Consider the following 14,768-nt stretch of genomic DNA (forward strand, 5'->3'; position numbering starts at 1 on the left):
TTAGTTTTTTGGTCGGTAAACACCGATATTCGATGGATCGATATCTAAGTGTGCATTTTTTTTATCAGTCATCGGTTTTTTCGTCTTCGATATTTTTTTTCTGTCAGAGATGAACCACTCCGATAGATCGAGGCGATGAAAATTGATAAGCGGTGAATAAACCGTTTTTTAAAGAAGGTTCGACTTGGAAGGGTTATTGATATTGCGAGTCGATATAAAAATTCAGGGGGAGGGCCCGGAAATATCGATATTCAATGGATCGGTGTCTAATTATAATTTTTTCTTTTTTTATCGGTTAGTTTTTTGGTCGGTAAACACCGATATTCGATGGATCGATATCTAAGTGTGCATTTTTTTTATCAGTCATCGGTTTTTTCGTCTTCGATATTTTTTTTCTGTCAGAGATGAACCACTCCGATAGATCGAGGCGATGAAAATTGATAAGCGGTGAATAAACCGTTTTTTAAAGAAGGTTCGACTTGGAACGGATATCGATATTGCGAGTCGATATAAAAATTCAGGGGGTGGGCCCGGAAATATCGATATTCAATGGATCGGTGTCTAATTATAATTTTTTCTTTTTTTATCGGTTAGTTTTTTGGTCGGTAAACGTTCGACGTTTAGATCGAGGCGATGAAAATTGATAAAAAATATCGATTGCTTGACATCGATATTACGAGTCGATAAAAAAATTCGGGGATGGGCCCGGAAATATCAATATTCAATGGATCGATGTCTAAATGTGCATTTTTTATCAGTCAGTTTATTCGTCTATCGATAAAAAATATCGATAGTTTGCATAGTGAGCTTAGGGAGCGCTGAACAAATCGTTTTTGGAGGAAAAGTGTTCGATTTACCGCAAATGTCGATATTACAAATCGATCAATATCATTTTATCCGGCGCCAAAATATCGAAATTTGACAAATTGACATCCAAAGGAGATGAAAAAAAATGTTGTCGCTAGACCCACAAAAATACATTCCCCCACTGTCCCCAAAGTATTTCAGAAAATGCTTTATGGACCAAGTAATAAAATTACTATCAATATCACCAAGATTGGCAAACAAGGCCTACTTCGATCCATCGACGCGACGTAAATCGTTCTACCCATCGATTACCGCCCGAAATATCGACATTCCTGCAATCGACGTCTCTGGCCCCCGTGACATCGCCAACTATTTCTCCGCGACCAGTGCTCGAATACTCCCGACAGATTGCGCTGGGGGCACCGTTCGCCCGAGTGAATTGTAATATCGGCAACGAGGCGAGCCGGGAGAGAGGCCCTCACAAATCAGTGATCGCCGCTTTGAGCCCAAGTGAACGTGGAATTCCATGTGACAAGCTGTCTCATTACGCTTGACCTGTGTTGTGTATCAGTTGCACTGTGCCATCACGTGTTACCGGATTAATTGATCATCAAAAAAGGGGGGAAAAACACGGAGAAATAGCCGAGTAAGTAGCCATTTCGGGCGCCTCAATAATCCGAGTAGACCCATTGATAACCGATATTAAAGTGTCATTGTTACGTGAACGAACGAGTTTATTTTTAAGTAAAGAACTGAGTTACGGGGGGGAAAAAATTGTCGTGCTAAATGTAGGAGGCGGCTTGGCGTGTGACTTGTACCTGGGGGACACACGCGGTCACCACGTTGTGTTCACACACGAAAATAACATACGGTGAGTGGTTACACGTGGAGATTACGGGTATTTCGGGGCTTTTGGAGTTTAACAGGTGGACAGGGTGAACTTTTGCGGGTTTTGGGGGTGATGAATCGACGGGGCGAGGTGTGGCGGCGATGGCTGGGTGTGGGGAGCTGTGCGAAAATATTCTGCCGCGTGCCCAATCGCCACATTGCGAGATATTTGTGTGGGTACACGTGTGCGTTCGTGTCGGATGTCGAGAGTTTCGATTATTTTGGGGGAAGGGTGACGGGCGAAAGGGAGTAATTGGGCTTGAGAGGTTTTTATGGGGTCGCGGGGGATACCCTCGGTCGATTTGTTGATCGAACGGGCTGGGGCGGGGGTTGGAATGCTCCGGAGTGAATTTGAGAGGGAATAGCGTCGATCTCTTTGTTGCTTGGACTTGTCCATTTGTCAGGGGTTTTACGATGAATCAGGGAAATTCCGGGGGGCTGCGGGGGACGGAGGCGATGGAGAGCGGCTACTGTCGGGTAACCTCAAATCAAACACCCGCGTGGGTCTCATGCTTTCCGGCTGCAGCGGGACAGCGTGGGGTTCATCGATCTTTCGAGAGACTTGGTTTTTGGGGGATGTTCCAGGGATCAGGGTTTTGGAGGCTTCTTTGTTTATCCAACCATTTGTAGGGGAGCGTGGGGTAAAACGGACACTTCAGACTTTTTTAAAATTATTCATAACTCAAACAAATTGATCAATTGAGCTCAGTTTAGACTCGCCACTGAGGGAAAGAATTGTTCTTTGTATTGAAAACAAAAATTATTAAATTTTATCAACATTTCAACCCCTCATTAACACTTTTAAAAAAGTCAAAAGTGTCCGGTTTCTCCCCTATTATTTATTTTATAAAAATTTCTTCCGGCCAATATACGTCATGCACACGGGAAAGAACTGGTTAACGACAAAAGGTCTTGACATTTTTGCCTACGCTGCGAATGCTGTGAGGTTTCTTCGGCAGGGCTGTTTATCTATGGTGGACAGCAAAAGAAAAAGTAGAGGGGGGGTGGGGTAAAATGGACACTAGACTTTTTTTTAATTACGCATAACTCAGAAACAAATTTATCAATGGATTTCAGTTTAGGCTCACCACAGAGGGCAAAAATTGCTCTTTGCACTGAAAAATGACTAAATTTCGTCACTATTTCAACCTGTCATTGACATTTTTTAAAAAGTCAAAAGTGCCCATTTTACCCCAACCTCCCCTAAAGAGTATTTTTTAAAATAGGGGTGGTGAGGGTAAAATGGACACTTTTGACTTTTTTAAAATATTGACGACGGGTTGAAATGTTGATGAAATTCCATCTTTTTTTTTCCATATAAAGAACAATTCTTTCGCTTTGTGATGAGCCTAAACTGTAATATTGATATATTTGGTTCTGAGTTATGAATAATTTTAAAAAAGTCTATAGTGTCCTGTTTACCCTGCCCTCCCCTACACATTGAGCGAAAATTTTTGTAAAAACGAGTCTGGGTTATTGAGAACTATTATTGTCTCTAAATTACCTGTTAAACTCTTCTTAATTTTGCCAATCAATGTCTCGTTAACTCCAAATTGCACAAAGGAAATTGGCTCGAAGGTTTTTTTTTGTTGAGCGATGGGATCTAGAGGTGCTTTTTTTAAACTGGCCCTTTATTTTTGGAAGGGATTGATTACGGGCTTGGGAAGGCGTTACTGTAGATAGAGTTGGTTGAGAGCTCCGGAATTCGAGGGGTTTGGAGATTTTTTGGGGGAATGGGGTTTTTATCAAATTTAACACCCTCCCCTACTATTTTTTTTTGGGAGGACATGCTTTCTTCGGCGCACTATTGGAATCTCATAAATTTACGAATTAATGTGTAAATAATTTCGTGGGAGAAATACGGGAATTAATGACAACAAGAATTCAAACTTTCACGCAACATAAAAAAACAGAGGAAAACAGACAAAAATATATGTTATATATAAATAACGTGTTTACATCGTCATTTTTCGAGTTCTTAATTATATAACAATTTATATGAAGCACTTAAATATACATTAAATATATTTAATCCAGAGGATGTCAAGAAGGAATCAATATACCAGAGAAAAGCCAACGAATTTTGACAAAAAAATACTAATTCTGTGCAGAATGTAATGTGAATCACGCTCAATATTCACGATTTTTTTCAAATTTTCCTCACGCAATTTAATTGACCAATTTGATGATTGAAAATGTTTGAACCTGCAGTATTATCCGTACCAAATTGTAAAAGAAACTCGGATATCCCCAAACCCCCTCAAGCAGTTCCCAGATCCACAAACAATAGACATAAAAACCGAATCCTCCAAGTGTACGAAAAAATCGTGCACAAAAGACGATGAAAACTTTCACGCAACATAAAAAAACAGAGGAAAACAGACAAAAATGAATGTTATATATAAATAACGTGTTTACATCGTCATTTTTCGAGTTCTTAATTATATAACAATTTATATGAAGCACTTGAATATACATTAAATATATTTAATCCAGAGGATGTCAAGAAGGAATCAATATGCCAGAGAAACGCCAACGAAGTTTCAAAAAAAAATACTAATTCTGTGAAGAATGTAATTTGAATCACTCAATATTCACGATTTTTTTCAAATTTTCCTCACGCAATTTAATTGACCAATTTGATGAACCTGCAGTATCATCCGTACCAAATTGTAAAAGAAACTCGGATATCCCCGAACCCCCTCAAGCAGTTCCCAGATCCACAAACAACAGATATAAAAACCGAATCCTCCAAGTGTACGAAAAAATCGTGCACAAAGACGATGAAAACTTTCACGCAACCCATAAAAAAGCAGAGAAAAACAGACAATATATGTTGCAGGGAAAAATATATGTTATATATAAATAACATGTTTACATCGTCATTTTTCGAGTTCTTAATTATATAACAATTTATATGAAGCACTTAAATATACATTAAATATATTCAATCCAGAGGATGTCAAGAAGGAATCCATATGCCAGAGAAACGCCAACGAAGTTTCAAAAAAAATACTAATTCTGTGCAGAATGTAATTTGTCTCACGATTTTTTCAAATTTTCCTCACGCAATTTAATTGACCAATTTGATGAACCTGCAGTATCATCCGTACCAAATTGTAAAAGAAATTCGGATATCCCCAAACCCCCTCAAGCAGTTCCCAGATCCACAACAATAGACGTAAAAACCGAATCCTCCAAGTGTACGAAAAAATCGTGCACAAAGACGATGAAAACTTTCACGCAACCCATAAAAAAGCAGAGAAAAACCCCTCAGCCCTAAAAACCCCTCTCCGCCTGTTCCAGACAAAAATTCCCCAGCGGACGAGTCTAGAACCCCCCACCCCCTGTGACATGGAAACAGGCTATCTAAACTTCCATGATGAGGAACACTTTTCAGACTTCTCCTTGTCCCTGGACCCCCACGACTCCCTGGAAGAGTCGTCGAGTTCGCTCATGGCAATCGTCGAATCAGACTTCGACTACGCCGATTGCCAGCGAATGGACACTTCGGGGGGTCTCTGGGGCACCGAGCAAGAGCTGAACGGTGACATGGCAGTGCTCCCAAACTCGGGTGTAGCCTCAGTGATCCCGAAGATCGAGAACATGAAGGAGGACTTCGCCAAAGTCCTGATAGACTGGCACGAGCACATTGGCTACCTGCAGGCCTCCGACATGGAGGAGGACATTGACATGCACCTGCCCCTGACAATCCCGGAGAAGCCCTCGCCAGATTTTCCCGACAACATATTCGACAGTCTGACGACATCGCCGACGAAAAACGCGAGGAAGCCCCTGAGTAGTCCCTCAACTCCGCGAAAGCCGGAGTACAAGCCTCTCCCGAGTGTCGTGAGCAATCCCTCGCAGCTCACCACCTCCCCAGGGAAGATCTTCGAGGGATCCCCAGAGAAGCCAACGATGATCATAAAGCAGGAGACCCTAGACATCCCCGAAGAGGATCACTCGGAGAGTGACGACTGCATAGACATCGAGACAGTCCCCGAAGAGGTGCCTGTCCTCGAGGCTGGGGACGTCAAGAGCCTCCTGGAGCAATTCGAGGCGTCCGAGGCGACCTCCCTGCACCCCCAGGTCCACTCGGACCCCGAGATATCCCCGCAGAAGGCCCCTGAGCCCCCAAAAGCCCCGAAGGATCGTTACACCCTCGACAAGTCCAAACAGACGCTCCTGAAGAAGTCCCTGGACTCACCGGCCTCCAAACTCCACAAGAACATCCGCGACTCTCTACCCAAGGAGGTAGTCGACAGGATAAAGGCGTCAGGCCGTAGCAAGCCAATCTCAGTGATCCCAGCGTTGTCGAATCCAAAGGCCTGCAAGAACGCCACGAGAATGCAGGAGGCAGCAGTCACTCTCTCTCGAAACAAACTCCTGAAGCTCCAAGCCAACAGACAACAGCCAACAGCCAACAGCCCCAAGGTCGAGGGCTCAGTCCAGCTGGACCACGATTACTGCAGCAGCACTGCTGCAGCCCCTGAGAAGCCCAGCAAGTCAATTCGAAAGACGCAGAACAATCGCTTGAGCATTCGAAAGAATCTTATCAAGTCAAAGAGCTGGGGGGACAGCAGCTCGAAGAAGGACAGTGGCCTTGAGTCTGGCGATGTGAGTGATGCCTCTGAGGAGCAGACTCTCGCCCCAGCTGACAGCAGCCCCAGAGACAAGCCAATTGCTCAAACTAATTCCAAACCGCAGGTGGAGATTGGTAATTCCGTCTGTAAGACTGTCAGTCCGAGTGCTGCAACGATTCCCAGCAAGTCAGCTCCAGTTTACGAGATGAAGATTCGTTCGGCTCTGGCCACTAGTATTCTACAACTGCGGAAGGGCGTTCTCACGAAGACCAAGTCCCTTCCTGGGGTGACGAAGAGCAAACAGATGGTGTCGGTTTTGAAGAAGCCACCGATGCCTGTTGGCTTGACAAATCAAGGTGTTACGGGTGGTGCGGCCTCCAACGACGACACGCTGAGGGCAATCGTCCAGGAGGGGAGCCAGGATGTGCCGATACCTGAGGAGGAGAAGAAGCCGCCCAGGAGGAAACTCAATTTGGCTGAGTACAGGAGCAGGAGAGAGCAGACGAGGAGTGACAGCAGCAGGACTTGCTCGCCAGTGCAACCCATGACTCTTGTGTACATTCATCATGCCTCGACGACGACTGAACCCACTCGGGACGATCCTGACAATCCTGTGTGGTCGGAGAGGGAGATTGTGTCGGTGCTCAAGCCCAAGACTGAGGTCGAGGAGGACAAGGTCAGGGTGAAGCCTGTCGTGTGTGACAAGAGCATTCAGACTAATGAGGATGAGGAGGGGGAGATCAAGGACGACGAGGAGGTGAGGGAGGTAGCGAAGGTCAACGACAGGAGAATGAGGAACTACAGGCAGAGGAGGGAGTCGTCGAGTCGGTCGAGGAGTCGATCGAGGAGCTCCTCGAGGAGTCGGAGCAGAAGTTTCTCCAGGAGTAGGAGCTTCTCAAGGGACAGGAGCAGGAGTGTACCCAGGAGCAGGAGGGGCGGGAGGAGGAGGGGCAGCAGTGGGAGCCGATCGAGGTCCAGGAGCAGGAGCAGCAGGAGCAGGTCGAGGAGTGGCTCGAGGTCGCGTCGGCGCAGCACTAGGAGGAGGAGGATTAGCTACAGGAGGAGCTCCGTCAGCTCCAGCAGCAGCTGGTCCTCCAGGTCCAGGAGCTCGTACAGGTCGAGGTCGAGGTCCAGGAGCAGGTCCAGGTCGTCGAGGTCGAGGAGCAGGTCCTCCGGGTCTTCCAGGTCTTCACGGTATTCGGGGTGTTCTAGGTGAGCTTGACGAGTTATTCTTTAATATTTATGATCGACAGAGGTTTGTTAGGGCGCTGGACAATTTTACGCGTGGATAATTAATCAGTAATAATTCATTCGTCGTTGCGAATTCCGGTCAATTTTACATTGTCAGATGTTCTTAAGGGTCATTAATTGAAAATTAATTGTATAGGGCTGAAAACGAATGATTAGTGCAACAAAATTAATTGTTTATTGTTCATCAAATGGCCCAGGGCCTCCAATTTTTGAGCTACAGAGGTTTTTTTTTCAAATTTTTTGAAAAAATGTGTGCAATAATAAGGACGATTTAGTTTTTTGAAATTCGACTCCTACACAGCTAATTTCATTATTTTTTTAATAAAAAATTGCACCATTCAGGGGGAATAGCCCGAAAATGTTTCCGAAAAAATCGAGAATATATTGTCAATATTTTAAGGATAATTTTTATGCCTATTTTTCACGAATGGCGGGAATTTTTACATTAAACAAAACGAAATTACCTGTGTAGAAGTCGAATTTAAAAAAACTATTTCGTAATTGTTATTGTATACATTTTTAAAAAATTTTATATTGCAAAAATTTGGAAAAAAAAACATCTGTAGCTCAAAAATTGGAGGCTCTGGACTATTCTTAATATTTTAATTGTCTGAGGGGCAAACCAACAATAAACAATCATTTTTTTGCCTCAATTATTCGTTTTTAGACACATGTAGTCGATCTTTAATGCATCAGAAATCTCACTCCAATACCCTTACTAAAACTCATAGTCTCTCCCCTTAAGAGTGATTTTTCGAAATCCCTGGATGAAAGGTTGTCCTAAAAATCATAGATATGATGAATTGTCCACGTGGTCGCTCACATAATTCATCTGCCCAATGATGAAACCAAGATTATGAATTATAATTATAAAAAACGATTGCGTTTATAATATTATGAGTTGAGAGGTGACGAGATATTCTTAGGTTTCCGATGATGATTTCATTGTTTACATTCATTACCTATATTATATTATTATTCATTTTATTCTTTATAATTCACTTTAAGATCTGTAATTGTCCTCTTGATGTCAACATTTGAGGGATGATTTTAAAAATGAGAAGAGTACTTCAATTCAATGGGACATGACTGGATTTAATCAGCTTCTAGTAAAATTGAGAATTGAAAAATGAGGAGAAGTGACTGTTTAGTAAATAGGGAAACGCGTGATTGTAGGTCATCCAGGTCCAATTTGACCAGGAAATGGTCGAATCGTCAACGACGATCGCGAAGTCGGGGAAGCAGTTGTAGTAGACGAAGACGTCGCTCGAGCTGTAATTACCGCTCTCGGTCTTACAGGAGGTAAAATTGACCCAGTAAATAACAGATACAGTACAAACTACAGTATTGAGATTGTGATTGAAACGTCAGCGTCAAACTGGACGTGAAAGTTTTGTTAATTACGGAGTTATCGCATTAATTATCAAATTGACTCGATAATTAACGAACTGTCGAAAGAGATGTGACGATTTCCCTCGGAATTCGTCGAGAAGATCCTGGAGTGGAGTTGAATCATCTCGTTTCACCATTTCCCTCGTAAACTGAGTGGTTAATAAAATTTTTCAACCGTTTCACCACTTTCTCACGAAAACAACATCATCGATAATGAGTGAAGTGATTTTTACTGTCTCGTAACTAACAAACCGACTGTTTTCTACACTGAAGTACATACAGATGGTCCTGAGAGTTGATTTTAATTGATAAAACGTTTGATTGTGGATTTAAGCCCCGGGTGTACTATCTTTCGAACGTTATCCGATGTTTTTTCTCATCTTTCCTCTTCTGAAACTGTCAATTGAGTCCTGCATCATGCAGAAGTTTTGAAAAATTATGAATGAATAATCAAAAAAAAGTTGAAGAACTTCTTAATTTTTTCAAAGAGCATTTTTAATTTATATTCAGAATAAGTTGAATAACAAGAAAATGAAAAATGTATCTGATTTACGGTGACAAGTGGCGGCCTGTCACCCAATATTATGCAGGGGGAAGACTGATTTCGTGAATATTTTCCCACAGTGCACAGAGACATTTATTACGGAAAAGGCTCTTTGAAAACAGTTGTAATATTTTGGAGAATTCTTTAATCACACTTTTATCACGTAAAAATGGCAGATGACTACATACCACTGTTTTGATAATTGAGATACCTAGCTGTCACTTCTCATGAGGAGTTTGTGTTTTGTTATTCACCATGGAAAATGACAGCTAATAGATAATTTGCCACAGCGAATCAGATATTTGTAATTTCCACTTTTTTCAACTCATTCTGAATCTCAATTAAAAACGCTCTTTGAAAAAGTTCAGAATTTTTTCTATTTTTTTTATCATTCTATCCTAATTTTTGGGAATTTCTACATGATGTGCCACTCAGTTGACAATTTTGGATTACGAAAGATGAAAAAAATCCAGATAACATTCGAAAGATAGTACACCCGGGGCTTAATTATGCAGAAATGGCTGGAGAGCAATTTTCGTTCAGACCCTTTCACTTGTCGTTTTTCCATCCAGATCTCCGTACAGACGGGCCTATGATAGCTGGTACAATAACGAGAAGGAGAGACAGGTGGAGGAACGAAGAGTTATCTACGTGGGTCGTCTCGAGGACGGCATCACCAAGCTCGAGCTCAGGAGACGCTTCGAGGCGTTTGGACCTGTCTGCGACATCAGCCTGCACTTTCGTGAGCACGGGTAATGTCGATATTAGAGGGACAAGCAATTATTATCCAATCAACTAATCTGACAATTGAATTTGTTGTCTGACGTTTTAGCGATAATTACGGATTTGTAACGTTTGCGTACAAAAATGATGCTTATGAAGCCGTAGAGCATGGGAATGATGACATAACACAGCCACGATATGATTTGTGCTTCGGCGGACGTCGGGCATTTTGTAAAGTTAAATACGCTGATTTAGGTAATTACTGTTTTTCGCGATTACACTTGGACCTAGAAGTGATGAATCGTAAGAAATCAATTGTTTATTGCACGTTTATTTTTTTTACTGAGAACATTTTTGAGAAAANAAAAAAATTTTTTTTTTTTTTTTTTTTTTTTTTCAAAAAAAAAAAGATGTTTTCCTGGAAAATAATGGCCTGTGTAATTGTCTTTTGACATGACATCAAAAGGCAAATATTTCCAAACGAATTGTTTTTTAAACTAAACAATTTCAAAACTTAAATTGTAACAGAAAAATGTGCAAAATCAACTTGTCATATTTTCTCACATTTCAATCAATTGATTGTGATTTATAATGAGGATAATTGCAGATGGAATAGCGAGCAATTCACTGAGCATTGGTGGGAGAAGCATGAGCAACGATGCAGACAATACATTCGATCTACTTCTTAAGGAAGCCAAGGCAAAGCTGAAGAAACGAAAAGTTTGACACATGTATTCACTCCTAGTTTTCAATATATTTTATTTAATTACGTAGAAGGGGGATGCAAAATTGAGATGGAACGAATGAAGAATTTAGTCGACCAATTTATTGTGAAATACACAAGATGATTTTCTTGAATGACAAATTTTTTAGGTGAATATTATACGTAGAAAACGGGCTCAATCATTAATTCTACAATGAATAATTGAAAACTCATAAACACACTGAACTCCAGTGACCACTGGAGATTATACTCATGAATACCAGAACTGAAATTAGAAAAATATTGATCTTTTCACTGTGAGTAAAGTATATACTTTTTTTTTCGTTTGAATAGCGTCAATTTTCATAGTTTTCGTATCGAATAAAATATTTTTCTCTTCGACAAATAGTCGACATCGTAGTGTTGAGATTTTTGTAGACAGGAGGTCATTGTTTTTATTTTGAATCAGAGAAGTTTATTTTGGGGGTAGATTCAGATGTTTGAGGGGTTGATAATTGTCTGAGACGTGTCACTGCGTCAATTAATACTGCCACGGTGTCACCGCCAATTCAAGGATTCAAAACTACTTATAAGTTTAATGATAAATAAATAATCCTTCACTCTATTCTTCAACATAATTTTAATTTATGATTGGGAGGAGAGATGATGGGGGTAAGAGGAATTCTCAAGAGTCAAGTTATTTTATGATAGAGCTGATATTTTCCTCTATATTTTTTTTTTAATTTGCATGAAGATTTATCGTCAAATCCATTGGTCATTGACAATGGTTACGAATTTATAAGTGTCTCAATGAAGTTATTCGATGCATGACATTATTGCAACAAGTGAATTGTGAGGATGAAAGGCAAGAGGGACACATGAATATGTACATGAGTGGTAATTACATTTGATTACCAGTGTCTTGTAATTTATGGTAATGAATTGTTTATTGATAATCCAATAAATGAAGGTGATTCATAATATTGATGTTTATTTTTTTGTTTATATTATAAATAGTCCCTTGAACTTTCCAATGCCAGAGATTATTTTATAAAGGAGTACATCAACGGTGAAGGACGTAAGTCCTAATATTTGGAATTAATTCCATTAAATTTCGTTACAAAACATAATGAAGTTATTATTTACGCATTAAATTATTATGCCATCCTCTTGAAAATAAGTGAATTGTGGAGACAACATCAGAAAAATCATATGATAAATAAGAAACTCGATACTTCCTGAAAATTGAAATCTAATTCGACTCAATTCCCTAGAGGAGTTACAAAACATAATGAACCAATTATCTACATCACATTATTACGGAATCATCTAGAACATAACTGAATCGTTGAGGAGATATAAAAAAACCTTTTGGTAATTGGCATTTCTGTATTGTCATTATATTATGCCATTGTTTCATTCTCTGACTGCAGAATTATCCTGATAATTTACGATTCTGTTTGAAAACACAGTGAACAAAAGTAATTAATCGTAAAATTATCGAGATTCTTCAGGTTTCCGACTCCTCAAAAAACTTATCTTCAAAATTATTATTAAATCCTGTTATCCATTTGAGAATACCAACCTCATATATTCTTTATAAAATATCGAACGAATTGAACAAACAAAAACTTTTTCAATCTCTCTTTAAATCATCTTCAAACAGCAGTGAATGAGCCAACAATTTTGGCTATTGGCCAGTTTTCAATGAATATCTCTGAATCTAAGGGAGATAGAAAAATTTTTCTCATCACCTTTTTAGTAGCCCTCACTTCGCTCTACAAAAAACGTTATTATGAAAATTTCGCTGTCTCCCTTAAATGCGGAAATATTTCTGGAAAACTCAACTGAAGACTGAATTGAGTTGAACAGTTTGACCACTTCGCTACTGATTTGTGCTTTGATCGCGTCTACTGCGTCCCAGCGCAGTGGATCTCCGTCTGCTGCACGGTCTGCTCCACTTGTTGAAGCTGGAGTGCGTAATTCCCAGAGGAAAAACACCAGCTCCTGTACTGTTGGCCAGTGGTCAACAGGGTCTGCGAGAATTCTCCCTGGTGGTTCCACTGGGACAACACGTGAGAGGTCTGGAGTGTGTGGACTTGAGCCAGGCAGTAGCCTTGCTGGGGGGGCTGGGGCTCTGGGAGGGACGATTGAGGTGACTGAGGCTGGATGTTCTCCTGCTGCACTGGACACTTCTCGTAAAGACATTCTGGAAGCTGCTGTGGAGGGCAGAGTCTGGGGTACGACGCCCTCCAGACTCTGCGTTCAAGCTCTCGACGACTCCGACGTCTCTCCCGAGAGGGTTTTCTCCTCATCGGCTGGGGGTCGACGTTTTCTGCAACGAGAAAACCCAGAGGTTTTTTTACAAAATGAAATTGTAAATAGTCATTCATTAGGTGTGGCCATTATTTTTGAAGGATTTTGTAGGGAAAAGAGCTATTGTTCTTGAATGCAAAATTAATTTGAGTTTAATTGACGTATGGACCCTCGTACAGTCATAATTTTTGGAGACTCCAGGGCTGTGTAAAACTGAATAGCAGTTGGACATCGTTTCGGATTATAAAAATAAAAAATACAAGATCACGCTCGAAAGATAATCCATAATCAGGCCTTAAACCTCATTTTTCCGTAACGAATACTTTTCACCTTCTTCATGTAAAATATATGAAGAAGCCTAAGGGCTGAAGCTGTACAAACACACGATTATGGCTATAGTTTTGTAAATACTGTTACGTGTTGTATCTATTATTTATGTTAATAAAATTTCTTGAAATTGACAAAAAAGTGGATGTTCTTTGAGAAATCCAATTTAAGAACTCTTGTAAATTAATTACTACACTTTAAACGTGTGTTGGTACTTGAATTTATCTCTCGTATTTATTCACATACCTTTCTTCGACTTCGGCAACATCGTGAGGTGCAATTCTCGTCGTTGATTTCCTCAGGAATGGAATCACCTGAAAACGGATTAAGTCGCGGAGACGACGATGAATCTGCTGACCGTCCGCTGAGGTTTGTAAACAAATTCAGCGCCCGAGGCGGCCACCGGAGTTGCCGCCGAGGTCCTTCAAAGTACGTGTAGACTGTCTATAATAAAATTGTCGGAATATCCATTCCTCGAAATTCGAAGCAAAACAAATGTTTTCCATCGTCCAATGGGACGAGGGCAATCGAGACAACATAGTTCATGATTGGAGAATGGAATTCATACCCCCATATGCCCATCCAAATCATTGGAACCCTATAAAATTTAGTGAGTGGAGATGCATTTGCGGAAAAATGACCGCAAGAGTTATAGTCAATGCCATAAAAATTAGAAGAAGAAGAAGAAGGAGAAGAAGCATTTGTGGAAATGTTATCGTGAGGCGAGGCCTTCTGTTTCGCTATAACGCAATATGAGATGAACCAATAAAATTGGTGTCAGAAGTGGGATTCGAATATGAAATAACTTCCTCTATCGGAAAGTTAATTAAACTCGTCCAATAAATAACAAATTGATTCAAAGAATGGGGCAAAATGAATAAATAAACTACAAGAGGATAAATTGAAAAGAGACAGGATGAAAGAGATGAAGGAAAGGAAGAAATTTCCTTCAAAATTAAAATACAAACTCCTCCAATAAATAGTGACTTCATTTTTCAAATATGAGACCCAATAAATAAATGAACAAAAACAGTATAGGGGAAGTTGGGGTAAAACGGACACTTTTGACTTCGACTTTTGACTTTTTAAATGTAAATAAGGGATTGAAATGTTGATAAAATTCAATAATTTTTTTTTCGATGCCATACGGTTGGAAATAAAGCATTATTATTATTATTTTTTTCTTTCAATACAAAGAACAATTTTTTCCCTTTGTGGCGAGCCCAAACCGAGC

At 40.4% G+C, this 14,768-nt stretch overlaps 2 protein-coding genes across 2 annotated transcripts; one reads left to right on the plus strand and one right to left on the minus strand.

Moving 5' to 3' along the window:
* Positions 1-1,272: 1,272 nt before the first annotated feature.
* LOC107038378 (serine/arginine repetitive matrix protein 2) lies at positions 1,273-11,872 on the plus strand. Its single transcript, XM_015257438.1, has 5 exons — positions 1,273-1,453; positions 5,002-7,490; positions 10,038-10,217; positions 10,298-10,443; positions 10,796-11,872. The coding sequence occupies exons 2-5, from the start codon at positions 5,050-5,052 to the stop codon at positions 10,912-10,914; spliced, it is 2,886 nt and encodes a 961-aa protein (XP_015112924.1). The 5' UTR covers positions 1,273-1,453; positions 5,002-5,049; the 3' UTR covers positions 10,915-11,872.
* An 836-nt stretch (positions 11,873-12,708) lies between these two features.
* Positions 12,709-14,024, minus strand: LOC107038379. The gene is made up of 2 exons (XM_015257439.1): positions 13,781-14,024; positions 12,709-13,226 (listed from the first exon to the last, which is right to left on the minus strand). The coding sequence occupies exons 1-2, from the start codon at positions 13,800-13,802 to the stop codon at positions 12,802-12,804; spliced, it is 447 nt and encodes a 148-aa protein (XP_015112925.1). The 5' UTR covers positions 13,803-14,024; the 3' UTR covers positions 12,709-12,801.
* Positions 14,025-14,768: the final 744 nt, after the last annotated feature.

This window comes from Diachasma alloeum, unplaced genomic scaffold (assembly GCF_001412515.2).
Source record: "Diachasma alloeum isolate Michigan unplaced genomic scaffold, Dall2.0 Dall_scaffold_00280, whole genome shotgun sequence".
NCBI classification, from domain to species: domain Eukaryota; kingdom Metazoa; phylum Arthropoda; class Insecta; order Hymenoptera; family Braconidae; genus Diachasma; species Diachasma alloeum.